At 36.2% G+C, this 22,503-nt stretch overlaps 1 protein-coding gene and 1 long non-coding RNA gene across 33 annotated transcripts in view; one reads left to right on the top strand and one right to left on the bottom strand.

Moving 5' to 3' along the window:
* LOC146403812 (uncharacterized) overlaps window positions 1-1,106 on the top strand; it is a 55,221-nt gene extending 54,115 nt beyond the window's left edge. The window contains exon 2 of the long non-coding RNA XR_014843067.1: window positions 141-1,106. This is a non-coding gene — a long non-coding RNA (uncharacterized LOC146403812). The remainder of the gene's footprint in view (window positions 1-140) is intronic.
* The window catches only part of RALYL (RALY RNA binding protein like), a 765,932-nt gene that overhangs the window by 200,771 nt on the left and 542,658 nt on the right, over window positions 1-22,503 (bottom strand). The window contains exon 1 of one of the 32 annotated variants that reach the window (XM_013996648.3): window positions 10,028-10,160. The exons of the other annotated variants lie outside the window; for them this stretch is intronic. Coding sequence (XP_013852102.3) covers window positions 10,028-10,064 — 37 coding nt within the window. The 5' untranslated portion in view covers window positions 10,065-10,160. Of the gene's footprint in view, window positions 1-10,027; window positions 10,161-22,503 lie in introns of those variants that run through there. 32 annotated transcript variants of the gene reach the window in all.

Raw genomic sequence — 22,503 nt, forward strand, 5'->3', positions numbered from 1 at the left:
AAATTATTTTAAATGATTTATTTTTCTTTCAATTTCAAATAACTTTTCATGTCCATTCAAAGAGCATCCCTTTTCAAAATCTAGCTGGAGTTCTGGAAAACTGGCATGGTGAATGATCTGAAATTTTTTTTTCTGTCTAGATTGTGAAGAAACAAAAAAATTCTAGAAACCTTCATGGAGTATCAATGCTACAGCCTCTTTGGGAAACTCTGTACCCATTAATCCAATTTGAGTGTATTCATTGCAGCAGTATTCACAATAGCCAAGACATGGAAACAACCTAAATGTCCATCAACAGATGAATGGATTAAGAAGATGTGATACATATACAGAGTGGAATACTACTTAGTCATGAAAAAGAAAATACCACTTGCAGTAACATGGATGGAACTAGAGCTCTCATACTAAGTGAAGTAAGTCAGAAAGAGAAAGACAAATACCAAATGATATCACTTGTATCTGGAATCTAATATATTGAACAAAAGAAACTATCGACAGAAAAGAAGCAAATTCATGGACATGGAGAATGGACTCTTGGCTGCCAAGGGGGAGAGAGAGGGTGTGGGATGGATTGGAAATTTGGGGTTAGTAGATGAAAACTATTGCATTTGGAGTGGATAAGCAATGAGATCCTGCAGTACAGAACAAGGAACTATAGCTAATCACTTGTGAAGGAACATGATGGAGGATGATGTGAGAAAAAGAATTTATATATATGTATGACTGGGTCACTTTGTGGTATAGCAGAAATTGACAGAACACTGTAAATCAACTATAATATAAAAATGTATATATATACATAACCAAAATAAATTTTGGAAAGTGAAAAAAAAATTTGAGTGTATCATCTTTGTTAGAAATGATCATTAGAAAAAGGCTACTGTCATTTATATGAATTTATAATGAATTTATGAACTTATGTGAATTCATATAAATTTATATGAAGTTATGTATTTCTGGGAGGACAAATTCAGTACTGAGAAAAATTTTATGACCACTTTTAAAATTCAAATGACCATTTTCCCTTGCTACCTTAGCAAAATTGAAGTGAAAAGGTAAATGAACTTTTCCTCCCACTCCAATTAAAAATAAATATTTTCTGATTTTGCATACGTGTATTTTTATTTAATTCTAAACTAGCCTTTCATTAATTACTGACAGTATAAATTAGATAGAATGAAATATTCCAGGTGTAGCATATTTTTGATATCATAGTTTATGCTACATTTAACTCTTACATAAAATACCAAAAATATTCTAATCTGAATGTACAGGTAAAGATTAAGTTATGACTACGTGCTATATATCTAAAAGCAAACGAGTTGAAAGACACTGTTCAATTATGGGAGAAAAAAAGGTATTAAGTAGTCAGACATCTACATGAACGCAGTGGAGGTGACTTCAAAGTCAAGATTCCCATTGCCTGTGGAGCCTATTACAAAGATGGATAGAAGCAATTTGAAGAACAATGTGTGTTTATTTAAGGAAATATATCCAGCTGTTCCTCTAAGGCATTTTCAAGTTCATTGAGGGTCAAAAGAATCATATAAAATATACTTAAAATTATTTCCAATGATAAGTAGCCTAAGGCAAGAAACATTACAAAAATATATGCCACACTTTCTATCTATAAGTAACTTAAGGAAATGTATGTGGATTTTATTTTTATTTTAAAAATCCAAATGAAGTTCAGAGGTAATATAATGTCAATGATTAGAGACCATTAAGCCCTTGAGTCAACATTAACACATATAAAATGTAGCCCTATAGTTACTTTAGTTATCTAAAGGTGTTGGAAATTTCATAGTCAGAATAAGAGTGCAATTTAGTAAGTAATGCCAAGAAAAATCAATAATACAGAGAACAAAATGAATCAAAAGGTTATGCCAAACAATTTAGGTGTTCTAGACCAAGAAGAGTGTATCACAATGAATCACTAAATCACTGCACAGCACTTTGCTTTTCTAAGTTTTGGAAACCTTTTATTCTTTTGCAGAAAAGATGGCACACAAAGTAAAGGCATTCATATGCGAATACTTCAGTGCATATAGATATGTAAAACTTTTCCTTAGGATATTTTTTCTGTTTTTATATGATTCAAGGAATAGGGATATTGATCAAACAATATATTTGCCTTTTAAAGTTAATTTCTTAGTTTCTTCAGGGGGCAGATAAGCTTATACTTTTATTCTAATCAATATGTATTTAAATTTAATTTTAGGTGTTCAATTTCTTAGAGAATAGATAACAAAATTATAAATAACATTTTGAAAGTGCAGTGAAAATCAAAAGGGCCATAGATTACCATATTACTGCTTTTACATGTTCAGTTATTGCTCTGTTATATAAATTACTTTAGTCAGAGGTAACAAAATGCTTAAAACAGTACTTGACATATAAATGTCAAAAGTTATTTTTATCATTTTTTGATATTGTTATTAATTCATTTATAGCTGCCCTATTTTCCATTTGGATGAAAGAAATTCTAATGATAAAATCATGTAGTGAGACTTCAAAATATTTAATAAGCATTTTAAGTTTGGTAGAAGTTAGGCAATTTCTAAAGTTTCTATGATCTTCGAAGCCCAGTTGGATGTGTCACTTGTAAAATGAAAGTGTCATTTTAATTAATCTATGTTGACAGGACTGAATACACTTTCTTTGTGGAAAGTTTAACCTTACATATAAAGAATAACAATCAATATATTCTCTTACCTAATTCTATTCTTTCAGTATATCAAGTACTCATTCTTAGCTTAAGTGTAAATGCCCTTGACTTTTACTTTATTTATTTGCTTTTTAATTTTTATTTATTTTATTATTTTTAATTGTTATTTCCCCAATACAATTTTTTTTCCTACTGTATAGCATGGTGACCCAGTTACACATACATGTATACATTCTATTTTCTCACATTATCATGCTCCATCATAAGTGACTAGATGCTACACAGCTGGATCTCATTGCTAATCCACTGTCAACTTGTGTTGGTGTGATGATATTTTATCTACCTGTCCCCCACCATTTATTGCCGACTTCTGCAATAGCTGGTATTTGGATTTAACAACGAGAAACTGCCATTTCTGACTTAACAAAAATGATGATTTAATATGGCTCAACCACATAGGCTGTCCACAAAACATAATCACACCAGATTAGAGTTTTTAAGAAAGTTGCTTTCTAAGTAGGACAAAAAATACTTCCTTTTATTTCCCTATCCATCAATACTTTCCAAAGGTTATTTTTTCTTTAATCATGTAATTTAATCCCTGCATTTATGACAGTGTCTTAAAAAGATATATTGATATCTGCATTAACACCAATCTTATTTTGCTAAGATCCTAGCTACCATACATGTATCATTAGTGCCAATACATAAATAACCACATTGTTATTTCTAACTGTAAGGTTCTTTGAGGGATAAATGCCTTTCTGTTAGAAAATATTGACCTGAATACCTGGAGGCATAGTCAATGCCATGGTTTTTGTTTAAGTCTAGCTATAAATGCAGCACAAATTCTTGGAAGAGAAAAACTAAAAAAGCAGGTGATGAATGATAGTCACATTGTTTTCTGAGTGTAGGTAAGTTAAAAGAAAATGACCTTTGGGAGTTCCCTTTGAGGCTCAGCGATTAATGAACCTGACTAGTATCCATGAAGACACGGGTTTGATCCCTGGTCTCGCTCAGTGGGTTACGGATTAAGCATTGCCATGAGCTGTGGTGCAGGTCGCAGATGCAGCTCGGATCCTGTGTTCCTGTGGCTATGGCATAGGCTAGCAGCTACAGGTCTGATTCGACCCCTAGGCTGGGAACCTCCATGTGCCTTGGGTGATGCGGTGCCTAAAAGAAAAAAAAAAGCGACTTTTGACTTTGTGGAGCATTGTTACATAGGAAAACACATGGAGTAGTTCCAGAGAGAGAAAGATGGGTGGGATGAGGCAGGGAATAAATAGTATTCCTGTAGGCAGAATCAGTTGCAGGCTGGAGCCTATAAAAGCAAAGCAAATGATTAAGGATGTGGGGCAGACCAATATGTATTTCCATATAAGGTCAATCTGTATCAAGGGTGTTATCAGTCAGCCTTTGTACATCTCTGCTCCCAAACTGGCAACTATGGTTCCGTTGAACATGCTCAATCAGATCATCCTGATTCTACCCATGCAGATACGATTCCATGGAGGGATGTATAAAGTCACAAATTCTCAATCCACATCAGCTATAGAATTCATATTAGGAACTTGAGGTGAAAAAAAAGACTGGAGAAGTTTTGGCTGCCAGAGCAGAATTCCCAGTAAGCATATGTAATAGAGAAATCAAGGATTGACTTTAATAGTGTCCTCCAGAGAGGACAGCATTGTGTATCCTCCTCTCTGTCCCTTAGGAAGCCTTACAACAGTTGTATCAAACTAGACATTAAATTTTTTTCTCATAGACAAATTTTTAGAGAAAGAGAATGTTAACATTTCAAGAATACAAGGATATTTATAAGAGGATAAACCAGAAAAAAATTCTTGTTTAAATAATACTTTTCTGATCTCTGGATGACCACAGTTTGATTCTCTTTCAATTAATGATTGGATGCCTTGACTAGTATGAAGGGTAAAGATTTCAAATGTTCTTATAGTTGTCATTTTATTTTATTTTTAAATTAAATTTAATTTTTTTTTCAGGGCTTCACCTGTGGCATATGGCAGTTCCCAGGCTAGGGGTCGAATTGGAGCTGCACCTGCTGGCCTACATCACAGCCAGAGCAATGCCAGTTACAGACCATATCTGCAACCTACGCTGTAGCTTGTGGGAATGCTGGCTCCTCAACCCAGTGAGTGAGGCCAGGGATTGAACCCACATCCTTATAGATACTATGTTGTTTTTATTCTGCTGAGCCAGAATGGGAACTCCATAATTGTCATTTTAATAAAAATACTGCACAAGTCACTTAGAAGTGTGGAAAGTATTTCTTAAAAGTTAATAAATACATTTTATATACCAATTTATTCATACATAAAATGCACCATTCCATTTAATTCTATGTCTTCCTCTACCCATCCAATGCTCCTGATACTTTTTCTTTCCAATTCTTTTTTTTTTGATTGAAGAATAGTTGATTTACAATGTTGTGTCAGTTTCAGGTATATGGCAAAGTGATTCAGTTACATATATATATATATATACACATACATACATACACATCTTTTTTAGATTCTTTTCCGTTAAAAGTTATTACAAGATATTGAGTACTGTTCCCTGTGTTACAAATTAGGTTTTTGTTGTTTATCTTCTTATATATAGTAGTGTATATCTGTTAATCTCAATTTCACATCTTTCCATTAACTCTACTTCTTACCTCCTTTGTGGTCCTCCAGCATCCCAAGTACCACAGGGACTTTGCACATATTCTTTTTGCCTGACCTCTCTAGAAAGCAGAGTTTTCTCTCATTTTCTTTGGGTATCTGATCAAATTATGACCTTAATCATATTGGCTTTTCCTGACTACTCTAAGAAAACAGCAATTCTTCACCTCATTTCACAAAGCTCCTATTCCCCCTTGCTTGCTCTATTTTTTCTCCATAGTACTTAGCATCACACAGCATACTACATATTTATTCTCTTCTCCAATAGTATTTTTTGTTCATTGCTAAAGCCACAGCACTAGAGCAGTGTCTGGGAGGTAACATAATAGGTGATCAATAAATATTTCTCTTTTTTTGTCTTTTTTGTCCTTTTTAGCACTGCACCCACAGGATATGAAGGTTCCCAGGCTAGGGATCTAATTGGAGCTGGAGCCATTGTTCTGCGCCAGAGCCACAGCAACGCCAGATCCGAACCATGTCTGCGACCTACACCACAGCTCACAACAACACCAGATCCTTAACCCACTGAACAAGGCTAGCCATCAAACCCCCAACCTCATGGTTCCTAGATTTGTTTCCACTCGGCCACGATGGGAACTCCAATAAATATTTCTTTAAATGAGTAAAGATTATTAGACAGTGATGGATTGATACTGGCAAAGTATTTCCATATGCTCTGAGAATGCTTCAGCTTCAGCCCAGAGCCATCTATAGTCCAGGCAATGAGATCTAAGAATAAAAGCTACCTTACATTAAAAAAATAAAAAACTGTACTGACATAAACAAATTTCCAATGCATATGATAGAATGTAGAAGTGTGAATAAAGTTTCAATATATCATCTGTAAAGAGAAAACAAAATGATGAGTTTGACTTGGAAAATGCTGGTGCTTTGAGAAAGTGAAACCTTGACCATAGATGATTTCTACACATGAAGAGACAAGTGAAGGCCACCCATCAACATGAAGATGTATGGGCAAAGACACAAAGATAGATTATAAAATGGATTGGGGGGGTGTAATCCAGTGGTCTGATAAAGGCTAGAGCATAGTATCAGGAGGACGTATGCAATGAGTGACAATGATGTAAATGTCTGTTATAAGGTCATGTTTGTATTTAATTTTCTAGTTCAGTGATTCCCAATATTTGAGAATATGAGAACATTTTCTTACACATCGAAAAACAATGAGATCCCTGTGTGATACAATGTTTTTTCTTAAAAATAAAACATATGTCATTAAAAGTGATTGAAAACATGATGGAGCATGAAAAAGTGAGAAAATTTAGCACCACCTTTTAAATACAATAGTTTTCATTGGAACCAAAAATACCATATGGAGGTATATGCATATTTTTTCATCATTATACAGGTAATGATTAATATTCACATGGATTCTAGGGCCTCTTGCAGTAAACCCATGGTCACATGGATGTGAATCACGTGAGCCCAGAGCCATCCATAGTCCAGGCAATGAAATCTTATCACATGGCTCTGAATGGGAGAATTACAGGATAAAGCCTATGTTGTGAAAGCACTGAGGGTGAGAGATGGACGACACCTTAGAAAACACCTTCTAGAGTTTCAGAAGAAGAAACTGCAACCCTTAGAGGTACAGACATCAGCTAAGATGGGAAGCAGAAAACTATGAGTAGCATTCCAGTTCCTAAAATGATTTAATCAAGTATTTCCATAACAAGATGGATCAGACCACCCAAACATATCATTAGCAATCAAAAATGAATATCCGTTCCTAGTTAGCAAAATAAGATAAAAATATTAACACACCTAAAATTAGACGTGCACAGTTTTCTCTGCTGTAGTATGAGGAGTATAGTATTTTCAAATTCTATAGCTAATAACATGTGGATCATACTCTAGTTTTTCTCAAGTCTGTATGTCAAAAACATATTCATCTTTAAGAATTTATCTCTATGTCTCCTTTAAAAACCAAAAATTATTTTCTCAAGGTCATTTGGAATTTCAGCAAGAGATTACACATATACCTCGTTTTATACGTAATATGGATTTCTGAAAATTAAACATAAGCTGCACACTTCAATAGATTGATGCGATATGTAAGAAAAATTCAGTATTTAAGCGCTAAAAGGAAAAGTTATTTATACTAGTGATGATTATTACCTCAACCTAATTTGTCAAAATATATTAGAGTTCCTTAAAGTGGTTTCTACCTGTTTGGCTCTGACAAAAATCAGTGTCTGACACATGGAAACATTTTTTATGACCACTCAACAAATTCTGTATTTAGTGAAAATCCTTACACAACTATGCACAGGTAAGATCTGCTATTTGAATGAATGCTAAAGTGGTTTCCTTTACCATAACAATTGCTCCATCAGAAGCAGGGAAAAGGGGACTCTTCCATCCCTCTCCTCCTCCTCAGTAGGGAATTATAAATAACCAATCTGGAAATGAGTGAGGAATGGATTTTAAAGTCCCCTGTGAATTTTCAAAGACTTAGTGCAATTTATACTTGAAAATGTCTTATACAGGTACTTTTTCTCTTCCTCTGCTTCTTTACAAACCCCTGGCATAACCATATGCACCTTTCCTAGTTCTCTTATTGGATCCTTCAACAGAAAATTGCATTATTTTTACTGAAGGATATTGTGTTAAATTGCTAGGGAACAAGAATATTAGAAAGTTTATGTACTTAATTTTTTTTTAAATCATAAGAACACTCTCCTTCTTTCCCACATTGAGATTTGTGAAGTGTGCAATTATTGCTTTAATTGCATTACAGTTGCTTCTAGGTTAGCTTATGCTTTTTACAAGATACAATTGAAAATGGAGATACACTGTATTTTGGTGATGGGATACTTCAGATACTTTTATGTACCCATTAGATAGCAAATGATTGTTTACATTACACTTTTGCAAATATTATTAGTGTGAGAAAGAAATTCATTTAAGGATTTAATTTGCTTGTATTGATAATCTTTCTATATACTTTATTATATTCTTGTTCTCCAATGTTTTATATGGTTAGAATATAGAAACAGTTAATGCAATGTAATACAGGTACCTGATACAATTAAACATAAGTAATTTTTTTAAACTAAATCATTCAGTATACCCCACTGTGTTTCTCCTGTATAATTATACATCTTCTGACTTGTCTCATGCAATTCACAATTTCTTCCTGCTGCTTAATCGCAGACTTCGGCAAGCACATTTTAGGGGGAGAGACTTGGTATATTTTTTTCCATGAATCTTGTATTTGTCATGTGCATTAAGGCAATGATTACTCACATGGAAAAAAATGAGGGGGTGTACAAAGGATACAGGAGTAAAGGTGCAAGATGGTTTTCAAGTACAGGCATAATTTAGATTCATTCTTGTGGGAGGAAATCACAAGGGAATTAATCAGCAACATGTTTGTAGATTTTTGCCACCAATCATTTTTATAAGAAAAAAGTTGCAATCATTACATGTTGTTTCTCAATCAAAAGAAAGAAATAGCAGGCAAAGGCAATTGGGTAGATGAAATCAACCAGCAGTCCTGTCCCTCAGAGCTTTCTGTGATGCATAAAACTTCTCTGAACACGAGAAATGTTAGTGTTCGGGTCTTAAGTGAAAAATGGACTGAAGAAAGATCACTCTCAAAAAAAATCACATTTCTATCAGATCTTGACCTTTTGATGGTGTAACTGTTGCTAAGAGTCTTTCTATGTTTTAAAACATTTGAAAACATCTAAAGACACCACAGGGATAATGAAAAAGTGCAGACTTTGTAGAACAAGTTGCAGTTACCTAAGATGGCATATTGAGTCAGTGACAGGACACACTGGGCTAAATATGGTAATAATTACTTTAGGCAGTAGAAAAGATAAAGTGATAAAGAGTTAGGCTTACTGGAGAGAGATGTGATTGGAAAGCTTTCCATTACAGGCATATTGCTTTACCATAAAATACAGTTTTATTATAAGACTCTGATTTTTAGCTAAATCCTAATGGCTCTCAGTTCCATAATCATCTTTGTTCTGGACCTTAGGCAAGGGTGACTATGCTGCTCCTTTTCAGTCAAAATCAGTCCCTTGAGGGGAGATTTCAGATGACTCCTTTTAACCCTTTGAAATAGTGCCTGTACTGAATTATGTTGCAAATATGCTCCGGATCAAGAAGTTTGGCAATGGATATCCTGTTAAATATTCAGCTTGTCATTCACAATTAACTCTCTCCCCTCCGTTCAGACCTGTTTTATTTCCCCTGAGAGTTATAATTGAAATAGGATGGATAAATAGAAGTTTTTAGGCTAGCTTCCCAAACCTACCAATAGACTTCCAGAAAAGAAAATCTATCACTCCTAGAAAAGCAAGAGAGGGAGAGAGAGAGACAGAAAGAGAGAGAGGGAAACTATCGAGTTATCATGCCCGTATGAAGGATGCTGAGCTAGACTGAAATTGCATTTGATCTGTTTCTCTGTTGATTTTGTAAACCTTTCCAAAGGTTTCCATAGTAACAGGTGAATTAGCCCCTTTCCCTCTTGAACATCTTTTAAGCATGTAGCAGGGATAAAGATAAAGGTGAGAGTGAAAAAGCTACAATATCTTTTCTACTACCAGGATATATCTGAAGTCATGTTTAGTCTTTTAAGAAATCAAGTATGTTTCTCCCATCATAGTCATATGAAAAAGTTGGGTCACAATTTACTTACATCTCTGATGTCTGCGTTTGCTCCTGTACATGGTCATTCTGCAAAAATCCGACTTTCTAAGAAGTAATTGCTTTGACCACGGAGACAAAGAGACGGGTTGTGCTCCTGCTTTGCAGTAAGACTGTTGCTCACTGACAGAAGGTAACCAGCAATCACACAGTGAAAGCCAGGGTAATACCATTCTCATAAAATTACAGGGGAGATGCTACAGCCTGTAACTACTCTATCTAATGCAAATCTTCTAGAGCAGATTGTATTTTCCTCACCTCCCCGCAACTGACAGCAGTTAAGTTCTCTAATAAAATATCCACTATTAAAGCGCTGTGCTTGGAGCAATGTTGAATTAAGAATGGATTCGTATATTGAACAGGAATGATAAAACTGAAAAATCTAACTATGAGATATAAGAACCTCTGTTTGATATTTCCAGAAATTAAAAATCATCCTTTGGGTTCAAATGGCTTTTAGCCACTCTAGAATATCTATATTTTGAAACTACTAAGTTCTTTCCTTCTCTGAGCTCCCAACGCACTTTGCATGTTCAATTATTAAAACAATGATCACTTTTAGCTTTGTCTAATTCTCCAAACAGACTGTTTCTCAGGCAAAGCAGGAATTGCATGCTTTCGCATTATATACCCAGGCCTAGCACAGAAAGACACACAATAGGGTGTCAGGCCTAGTGTGTGCCTACTCTGTGCTATGCACCCTAAACCCTCCTGAAAAAAACTTTTCATGAAGCTTTCTCCTGCCTTCACCTTGCCACCTGGTTTTAGTCCTCAGACCTCTATTTTCACAGTATTTTGGGCACATTTTTATCTAAACATTGTCACCTCAACTGGACACCATACAAGGTTTGTCTGCGTATATCTTGTACTCTCTGCTCTCAGAGAAATGCCTGGCACCCAGCAGAAGCTCAGGAGTATTACTTTGCTCAAACCCTTCACAAGACTGTGTGACTTCAAATTGCCTTTGTGTACTCATAAGGGTTTCTGAAATGCAGATTTTTTTTTTTTCTTTTTAAGGCTGCACCTACTGCATATGGAAGGTCCCAGGCTATGGGTCACATCAAAGCTGCAGTTGCTGGCCTACACCACAGCCACAGCAACATCAGATCTGAGCCGCATCTTCATCCTATGCCGCACTTTGTGGCTGCGCTCGATACTTAACCCACTGAGTTAACCCACATTCTCATGTGCACTAGTTGGGTTCCTAATCCCCTGAGCCACAACAGAATTCTGAAATGCAGTTTTTATTTAAAATATAGAAGGACTGCGTTCCCGCTTTGGCACAGTGGGTTAAGGATCCAGAGTTGCTGCAGCTGTGGTGTAAGTTGCAGCTGTGGCTCTGATTCGATTCCTGGCCCAGGAACTTCCATATCATGCAGGTGCAGCCATAAAATAATAATAAAGGAGTCCCCATCATGGTTCAGTGGAACAAATCTGACTAGCACCCATGAGGATGCAGATTCGATCCCTGGCCTTGCTCAGTAGGTTAAGGGTCTGGCGGTTCTGTGAGCTGTGATGTAGGTCGCAGATGCGGCTCAGATTTGGCGTTGCTGTGGCTGTGGCATAGGCCAGCAGCTACAGCTCTGATTCCACCCCTAGCCTGGGAACTTCCATCCATATGCCACGGAGGTGGCCCTTAAAGAAAAAAGACAAAAAAATAATAATAACATAAGAAAAAATACAGAAGGATTTATATACTGGTGAAGATTTTCTATGTATTTAGGACTTAATTATGCATAAACTTTCATCTTCCAGCCAAAAGCAGAAATATTTTCCACTGCCCAAATTCTTTTTTAGTGTTAACAAACTCAGGCTATTTATTGATGGGAGGAGATACCATCTCCACAATTCTTGTTCATAAAAGGATTCTTTCAGTATCATGAATACTTTTATCCTTAAGTAACTACATTCCATAATGACAGATACCAAGAATAGTATTTTAACAAGGTTTTAGCAGTATTCCTCTCCAGTTTCCTTGACTTTGGGCTAATAAGCCACACTGTTTAGTAAGACTCTCTGTCAAAGACTACTGTGGTTGCATCTTACTACAAGGCACAGTTAGTGTCTATGCTTATGTACATACACTATTAAACACTAGGAAGAGTTTCCTTTTATTTTCTACAAGAGTGAGATTAAACTATTTCAAAACGAAAAATGAGTGGGACTTTTCTGAATGACATATAATACACCCTATGTTCCATTACCTCTTACTTGCTTACTTTTCTCTGTAACACTTTGTGATCATCTAACATAATCTGTATTCATTCATTCATTTTCTTCTCGTCCGACTTTGCCTATTAGAACATAAGCTTCCAGAGGACACAGTTTTCTTTTCTCAGAGATATATGTCTAGAGGGCAGGTCAGTGCCTGGCACAAAGTGGGCTCTCAGTAAATATGTGCTGAATAAATGACTTCTCATAAAAAAACTTAAATTATAAATCTGGTGATAACAGATTTTTTTCAATGAATTAGTACAACAGCCAAATTCATGCTTATTGACTAAATTTACTTTCTATTAACTATAAATTAATGCAAATCCTTGTCATTTCATGTCTTTTGGCCCCCAAATTGGTCTGAATAAGTTCACTGATTTGGAGGAACTTGTTTATATTCAGAGGTAGAAAGATATGTTTTAAATGTACTGAAATGAAGTCACAACCAAAAAGCAAGTTCTCCTTTATAAACATAACTCATTCCATAAGACAAATATAAAACCTGTTACAATCAAACAAAATAAAAAGAAAGTTTGTCTGATGTATTTGGTAACATATAAATATTTATGAATAAACATGTCTTTAATGATTATTAGGCAGAAATAGCATAAATAACCCAATTATATAATGACACAGGTGATATTAGTTTTAATAGCAGTACGTGCTACAATTAAACTTATAATGTTTCTCTTCTCACATTATTAGTTCTTCATTATCTATAATCAACATCAATCTTATTTTTTTTTCAAAAAACATGTAACAATTTAATGAACTTCATTCATATATACAACAACCCCTCACCCTGCCTCATTCATCACCTATACACTCATACACATTAAAACAAATATCCTGACTCATACTCATCAATGTTTGGTACATCTGGTCCCAAAACTGATTTTCTTAGGTTCTGTTTGGGGTCTTCATCTCATCAAGACCTTCCTTAGTTGTGTTTCTCACCAAGGGGTATATAGAACATCCACTCTTGAATCTTATATCTGGGGCTAGTGGCTTAAAAAATCTAAGTTTTCTTCTTCAGCCACTGCCCTTGCCATCAAAAATGGGGACCTCAGATATACCTGATGAATTAGGCCAGATTCGTAAGTACCATGTTGCAGTACAGGTAGGAAGATGAGACAGAGGCAGGGGCAGCGGCTGAAGGAGAAGAAAAGCTTTAGTAAAAGTAGAACCTGGGAGGAGTTCCCATCATGGTGCAGTGGAAACTAATCCAACTGGGAACCATGAGGTTGTGGGTTTCTATCCCAGGCCTCACTCAGTGTGTTTAAGAATCTGGCGTTGCCTTGAGTTGTGGTTAAGTCACAGACAAGGCTTGGATCCTGCGTTGCTATGGCTGTGGCATAAGCTGGCAGCTATAACTCCCATTCGACCTCTAGCCTGGGAACCTCCATATACCTCAGGTGCAGCCTTATAAAAAAAAAAAAAGTGGAACCTGGGAAATTCTCAGCCAAAAGAATGGGGAGGAAGAATGCAGAATAATAAAGGACAAAAGGTCAGATGAAGAGAGGACAAGAGCCAGCATATCATTCTTCTTTTTCTCCCTTCTTCAAAAATCCAGACTGAATAGAATTTTTTTGTCTTTAAAATCAGCCTTATGCTTCTAATATCAAAGGTCAAAAGAAGCATCACTTGCTTTATAAAATAGTTCCCTATCTACTCTTCCACAATGTGATTTTCTTTAATGGGCTCAATCTTTATACCTTGCACTTAAATACAAATTTAATGAATGCTGATAAATTAGGAAGGATTAATTATCACCTAAAATCAATGGTTACATCGACATTTTTCTTTTGTTGTTGGAAGAGTTTGAAATAAAAGTACCAGGTAAGGTAAGGGGAGGAGATGCCTCTTAACAGTAAAAGAATAACAAAAGAAAGAAAGAGAGAAAGAAAGAAAAAGAAAGAAAGAAAGAGAAAGAAAGAAAGAAAGAAAGAAAGAAAGAAAGAAAGAAAGAAAGAAAGAAAGAAAGAAAGAAAGGAAGAAAGAAAGAAGGAAAGAAAAAGAAAGAAAGAAAGAAAGAAAGGAAGAAAGAAAGGCTTGCCGTCGTGGCACAGTGGAAACAAATCTAACTAGTATCCATGAGGATGTGGGTTTGATCCCTGGCCTTGCTCAGTGGATTACGGATCTGGATCTGGTGTTGCCATGAGCTGTAGTGTAGGTCACAGATGTGGCTTGGATCCTGCATTGCTGTGGCTATGGTGTAGGCCAGCAGCCAATTCAACCCCTAGTCTGGGAACTTCCATATGTCATGGGTTCGGCCCTAAAAAGTAAAAAATAAAATAAAATAAAATAAAATAAAATAAAATAAAATAAAATAAAATAACATAACATAACATAAAAATAAAAATAAAAGAAAGAAAGGAAGGAAGACAGAGGGAGGGAGAAATAAAGAGAGAGGGAAGAGGGAAGGAGGAAAGAAGGAGTGAGCCTGTGTGTGTGTGCCCGCCAACATGCGTGAATGAGAGACAGAACTACTATGTGCTATGTGTCAAGCACTGGGCTAAATACAGATTGTGTCAGTAGTCTTCACAACAATTCTATCACTTAGCTACCCCTACTTCCATTTTAGAAATTAGTTAACTTTAGCCAAATGAGGACAAGTACGGGTAATACTCGGGAACATTGTATGACTTACACATTTGTGTTGAGAGCATTTTATTGGGACCTAGACCAAAATGCTTTTAGCACTAAATTAGGGAGCAATGCACTGGGCAGCTGTTGGAGAAGACTTAGATAAAAGGGTCAATATAGTATCACTACCAATATACTGACATCAATGAAATGACATTTGCTAGAGCTTATCACAGGGAGAAGACACTGTGTGGTTTCATAAGAGCTAACATTCATTTAGGGAGTTCACATTTGGTGCGAGGCTCTTTTGTATGTATTACTCATTGACTCTTTTGTATGTATTACTCATTGACTACTGAAAACAATTCTATGGATTTATTATTATCATTATCATCCTCATCCTCATATTACTATTATTATTATTATTACCATCCTTATCTAAGTTTCAGTAAAATGAGGCTGAGAGTGAACTGTTCTGACTTAAGTCTCACAGAGAACACAATTTGGTTTGAGGTGGTTGGTCTTCCTCCAGAGCCTGTGCCCTCTAATATGCCATGTAAGGTTATAGGAATACACTAGTGTAGGCAATGGGGGATGAAGAACCTCCAGGGATATGTTTCCATAACAATGAGTGGTGTTTAACTTCTAAGTGAGGCGAATGCAGTTAACTGCAGAGTTTGGGCTGCTGACAAGGACAGTCAAATTCAGAAGCACAGCGTACCGCTTGGACAGGAGAGGTCTGCTCACCTCTGCAGCAGCAGTGACTTCCCTTTGTCAGACAGGTCATTTCCCCCTGCCTCTCCTCCCAATGCTCAGCCCTCATCCTTTCCTCCAAATAAAACACCCAAAGAACATTTAAAGTATACCAAGAGTATCAAATTATCAGCCCATTCAGATTTCTGACATCCTTACCTGGTTTAAAAATTACAATTTGTCGAGTTCCCATCGTGGCGCAGAAACAATCCAACTTGTATGCATGAGGATGTGGGTTTGATCCCTGGCCTCGCTCAGTGGGTTAAGGATCTGGTATTGCTGTGGCTGTGGCTCCGATTCTACCCTTAGCCTGGGGACTTTCATATGCCACAGGAGCTACCCTAAAAACCAAAAAAAAAAAAAAAAAAAAAAAAAATTACAATTTATGTTGATGTTGATAAAAATTCTAAGTCTTTTTCAAAACATAGTATGTAGACCACATAGAAGTATTTAACTTGAACTGCATGATACCTATATTTCAGAGAATTGGTAGAAGAATAAAATGTTAAAACCAAAAATGTGTAACAAAGTTGGTGGAGAAGATTTCTCATTTACAGATGTCTGCCTACAACAGATAGTTCTAATAAGTTTTCTGGATCAAAAACTGAAGAGACCTGAGAAGCAAGACTGCAAAGAACTTGAACCCTGTACTTCCAGCCAAAGCTTCAATCCAGACTCCCTAGGAGTTAGTTCACAGCTTTTTCCTCTGAACATGCTAGTTCTGAAATTATTTCCTTGAAAGAAATTATTTCCTTGAAAGAACCTGAGGATAGGACTTTTTTCCTTAAGTGAGTAGGTGATATCTCGACTCTTCTTTGGTGTATTTTTCTCAGATATTCACAGAAGCTAACCTTTCTCTTATGTCATTCGTATCATTCAACAGCACAACGTATAGCTCTGGACCTTTCCTAGCCTTCTCTGGTGAGCATGCCAGCTGTCCCTGTGGTAACACTGCCTCCTCTCCTCTCAGATACGAACTCTGCTTTCTTTATCACAACATTGTAAATCAACTGCACTTTAATAAAACTTAAAAAAAAATTAGAGGGAGTTCCCACTGTGGCACAGTGAGTTAAGAATCTGATTACAGCAGCTCAGGTTGCTGTAGAGGTGACGTTCTATCCCCAACCTGGTGCAGTGGTTTAAGGATCCAGCAATGCTGCAGCTGTGGTATAGGGCATAGCTGTGGCTAGGATTCAATCCATATTAATTTTTATTTTATTTTATTTTTTGTCTTTTTGCTATTTCTTGGGCCGCTCCCGCGGCATATGGAGGTTCCCAGACTAGGGGTCGAATCGGAGCTGTAGCCACCAGCCTACGCCAGAGCCACAGCAACGCGGGATCCGAGCCGCGTCTGCAACCTACACCACAGCTCACGGCAACGCGGGATCCTTAACCCACTGAGCAAGGGCAGGGACCAAACCCGCAACCTCATGGTTCCTAGTCGGATTCGTTAACCACTGCGCCACGACGGGAACTCCTCAATCCATATTAAGATTGTACTTCCATGTGCCATGGGTGTGGCAAAAACAAAAACAGAGAGTTGTGACTTGTAGAGTTACCTAACAAAACAGTGTTCAGGGGTGTTTACAGGATAAGTCATCTTCCAGTGGCCAGAATGTAGCTGGAGAAAATGCTTAAACAAGCAGAGAAGATGCAGACAATGGTGATGACCAGCAGGTAGTACCTGAAGCAGAAGAAGGAAAAAGGTAACAAAAGCTCTGGGGAGAAATAAAGTGCTAAAGTCCTCTTGCACCAACTGTGGATTTCTCAAGGTATTGCCTTTCTCTTTTCCTGGCTGATTGTATCTCAGTCAGTTTCTTCCATCAAACTTGCCCCAAGTCACTTCTCTTTAGTCTCTGAAGAAATGCATCTGGGCTTGTCTTTCTAGGCTACTGCTTTTTCCTCTTGCTATATTTTGTCTACATGAAGTTATACTTTATTGTACACATGTGTAGAGAAGTATAAGTAGGGGATTAGTCACCTCAAAATTCTTATTGGTATGAGACAGGGAGCAAGAAAAAGCTGAACCACGGGATTTATCACATTACTGTATGATGCCTTGCATTTTCTGCTTTAAAGAGTATATCTTATGGTTAGGACCAAATATTATAATTTCATGTCATCACCCCTACAGAGTCCACCAATATTAGTTTCATAATGTAAACAACGTAAATGCATATGAGATACTTCAATTAAAAATAATTCACTAATCACAAAAATTGAATAGAAACATAGAAACAATAATTAAGTGCTTACTTTGTGCCAGGACACTATTTAGGTTTTTACTTCAGTTTGAATTGCTGGACTTATTGCTATTATTTTAGAAAATATACTTATGTTATTTTAGATAATCTTAAAACAGCCAGGTGAGGGAGAAGTTGTTATCTCATTTTGCAGATAAGGGAACTTAAGTTCAAGTGTCAAGTTCACAAAGCTGGCAAGAAGTAGAGCTGGAATTTAAATCCAGGTTTGTGAACTGCAAAAGTCAAGCCCAATCCATGATACCACTATCTTACTGAACAATAAATGTCAGGTAACAAAACCAAATTCAGAAAACAGTAGAGAACACTGTCTAGGATTTTACTTCAGTTTAAATTTCTGGGCTTTCTGATATTATTTTGGAAAATATACTTGATTTTAATGTGTGAGACAATGGGAGAATAAATTTGACATACAGGATTTCGATATACTACACATTCTGATAATCACCCATCCTAGTACTCTAAATAAAGGAGTCTAGAGACACATACACAAAGATTCTAAAGATATGTTTGTAATGGTAGAATGGGAGCCTAATTAATGCATATGACATATTTGTATTACTGAAGGTCCAATATGGACTTAGAAAATGTTCTTCAGGGAAATAAATCAAGTGATTTAGAACGGCCCAGAGAAAGCTTTCAATTAAAAACAGATAAAATGAGATCAAAATTTTAAGTACACGTATGCACACACTCATCCGCAAAATATTGAAAATATTGGGCTAGACATTAAAATGGTCTTTTCATGATTTAAAACCTAATATTTAGGAGTTCAAGCTTTGGTACAGTGGGCTAAGAATCGATCCTATTGCAGCAACTCAGTGGATGGTGGTGTGGACTTGATCCCCTGCCCAGTGTAGTGGATTAAAAGGGTTTGGTCTTGCTGCAGCTGCGGCATAGGTCACAGCTGCAGCTTTGATTCAATCCCCGGCCTGGGTTCAGCCGTAGAGTATATACATCATATTTAAATAGGTAAAGACAAATGCTAAGATGTGTGATTCTCTGTGGACTTTTAAAACATACTAGCTAAATATAAATTTCTATTCGTGGATCACACTCAGCATATTTTGGTTACTGATGACAATATCAAAATTGTTACTCCAAAATTTCTAATCATTTCCAATGCAAAATGTGCATAAAACATCTTAAGCATATATTAATAGAATTCATTTCAGCCTGTCTACAAAGGCGTATACACAGCAGTCCTCTTCTCCTAATTTCTTTCCTGTTCATATTTAGTTATAATTATCACATTGATGAGCTACTTCAGCCTGCTGAGTTGAATAGATTGAATTTTCAGGTATAATTTAGCATTACATAGCCCCGGGGTATTTCAGGAATCCAGCTCCAATCCTCATTTTGTGTGTATTTGTGTCTGCTAAAGGGCTCAGAACCACCTGGATAGTCTTTGACCTCATATATGTGTTCAAAGACAACTGTTTGAATAAACTCCGCATTTGCCATTACCAGCACAGCAGTATGTGAACGGTAAATATGTAAATGAAATTCACGACTCTCTTACTATCATAAAAACCATTTTTAGATGTTTACTTAAATGGCTTTAGATACAGAAACAGGAGCCATAGATGAAAAAAAAAAAAAAAAAAGTAGTCTCAACTTTTGTTTTCCAAACTGTCTTCTTTAGTTCCGGGAACACTAAATCCCGTGTTACCTTCAAATCATAACCAGAAAGCTTTAAAAAGCCCATTTGGGCTCTGCTATAGTTAAACGAGTCATTAAGGGGATTGCAAAATATGAACACAAATACATCATGTGAATAGGTAATTATTAAATTTTAAAAACCTTTGGTTCCCAACTTCTAAGACTACCTCGAGAGATGACTGTAAGAAACAGTATAACAGAGAAGGAACTGAGACTTCAGCTTTTAACTACTTGATCATGATTTAGTAAGAAAATGATTTGTTTTGCTTTTACTGTTTTCTGGGGGAGTCGATGGTATATAGTTTCAATAGCATAACTTCATTTTCCCACCTGGATCAGTTTAGGATTCCACATATGCCCTGTCACTGAAATTAAACTTTTTTTCTTTCATATATCTAACACATATACTTTCTAACACATATACTTCCTGCACTTGAACTGTGCTACTTGTATACAGTAATGGTGAGCAAAAGCAGTCATGATTGTTCATGCAACTTTTATTTTACAGTGGAATAAAGACATTAATAGAGTAATAATATGAAATAATATTTTGTAAGTTCAAAAATAGGTGCTCTGAAAGTAGATGTGTGGTTGGTCATTTTAGAATGCATTAAAAAATAGCCCTCAGGAATTCCCGCCATGGCACACTAGATTCAAAATCTGAAGTGTGGGTTCAATCCCCAGCCCAGCACAGTGAATTAAAGGATCTGGCATTGCCACGGCCCTGGCGTAGGTCTCAGCTGTGGCTTGGATTCAATACCTGGCTTGGGAACTTTCATATGTCTCAATTGTGGTCATTAAAAAACAAAAACAAAAATAGCCTTGGACAGTAAGTTGATTCACTCTTCTCTGAGGCTATTTGGATGAGTGGCATGGAAAAAGTGATGAAAAAACAGAGTCACAGGTGATCATAAAGTATTAGTGAGAGCATTATCGAGATCAGCAGAAAGCTTAGGGAAATAACATGTTGATACACAAAGTGAAATGATGGTATTCATTTGGTATTCAACACATAACACTGGTAAAAGTTATTGGAAGTTGGTCACCAATTTATAAATATATTCCAAACAGTTGTTCCTTACTCAAATTAAGGCAATAGTAGTTAATAGAATTATATGCCTCATTACTTCGCAAAACTTTAGTATATCCTTGTAGAAGATAAGGGACAGAGGAAGATAAAATGTCCATGAACTTAATCTTGAAAATTTACTCACTAATAGATATTATGTGAGTCTAAAGGCTTTTAAAAATAATGTTTTAAAGAGAATGCCAGTTTAAATATCTGTCCATATCAAAGAGTATAAATATATCCAGAATACTGACACTCAAAAAGCTCCTTCCAGTTTTGCATAAGTGGCAGTGAGTGGTGACAGAAAGTCATATAATGTGTCAATAAGTATCTGACAAGAGATCACTCCATGCAGACATCTTCGGAAATTTCAATGGAAGCAGAGTATTATATATACAGAGATATAATATCTGTCCTAGAAGGCATCATACAAATGTAAACCAAGATACATATATGTGGGTTGGTGACCATAACAAGAACGGGTTAGTGATAGCTGCCCAAATACATTGAAACAGGTCAGATAAATAAACTGCTGAAACATATGTGCAAAAGTCTGACACATTCTGAGAAATAGTTGTTAATAACTATGACTTCAGAAAATGGTAAGAAAAACGTTTATAAAAAGAATGCTAAATTAAGACATTTCTAGTTAATCCTCATTATATTTATTACTAATATCTGATGTTTAATTATTACCTTTCCTCTTGAAAACTACATTCCTTGGCTTATATGCCATTGTTGTTTCTTGTTTTCTTTACTAGCATCGGCTGAGATCCCAAGTTGCTGTGGCTGGAGCATAAGCCAGCAGCTGCAGCTGTGATTCAGCCCCTAGCCTGGGAACTTCCATGTGCCACACATGTGGCCCTAAGAAGCCAAAAAAAAAAAAAAAAAAAAAAAAAAAATTTTTTTTTTTTTGTCTTTTCTAGGGCCGCTCCCAAGGCATATGGAGATTCCCAGGCTAGGGGTCTAATCGGCGCTGTAGCCACTGGCCCACACCAGAGCCACAGCAACATGGGATCCCAGCTGCGTCTGCAACCTACACCACAGCTCACGGCAACGCCGGATTGTCGACCCACTGAGCAAGGCCAGGGATCGAACCCGCAACCTCATGGTTCCTAGTCATATTTGTTAACCACTGCACCACGACGGGAACACCAAAAAAAAAAATTTTTTTTTAAGTGTTTTAAAGCCCAAGATTCTGAGCAAAACCAGCTTGATTTACCTGAATAACAGTTCTGCCATCCACCAGCTTTGTGATGACCTTGGGTAAGTTACTTTATATGTACACACCACAGTTTCCTAATCTGTAAAGGTTTCCTCATCAATAATAAACTCACAGGATTATTGTTATTTTTAATTAATATAATTACAATGAGAATTAAATGAGTTCATATGTAAAAAGTATTTATCACAGTGACCAGCATGTTATACGTTATTACTAAATATATCCATGTAAATCTTCAAAATTCATATCAAATCCAACATGTACAAAAAAATGCTTCTTTTCCACTGTTTCTGGTCAGATAACAATACACCACAAAACTATAAAACCATGATCCACTATGTCTATCCCCTTTACTACTATATCCTTAGCAGCCCATCCAGTGTCTGAAATATATTATTTGGTCCACAAATATTTATTTTTAAAATAAATTAATGTATTAATTTTCTATTTTTGTTGTAACAAATTACCAAAAATCCAGTGGCTTAAATAACCACACATTTATTCTCATAATTTGGGAAGTCAGAAGTTGAAAACAGGGTGTTAGCTGGGCTATACACTTTCTGAAGAATTCAGAAGAATATCTGTTTTTTCTAACTTCTAGATATTCCTTGTCTTCCTTGGCTCATGGTTCCTTCTTCCATCATAAAAGCACATATCTCCAAACACTGGTTCCATCATCATATCTCCCTCCTGTCTCT

This window comes from Sus scrofa, chromosome 4 (genome assembly GCF_054392235.1).
Source record: "Sus scrofa isolate SSC_HxYL_T2T_F1_AM1 chromosome 4, Sscrofa_HxYL_maternal_Yorkshire_Landrace_v2.0, whole genome shotgun sequence".
In the NCBI taxonomy this organism is placed as follows: domain Eukaryota; kingdom Metazoa; phylum Chordata; class Mammalia; order Artiodactyla; family Suidae; genus Sus; species Sus scrofa.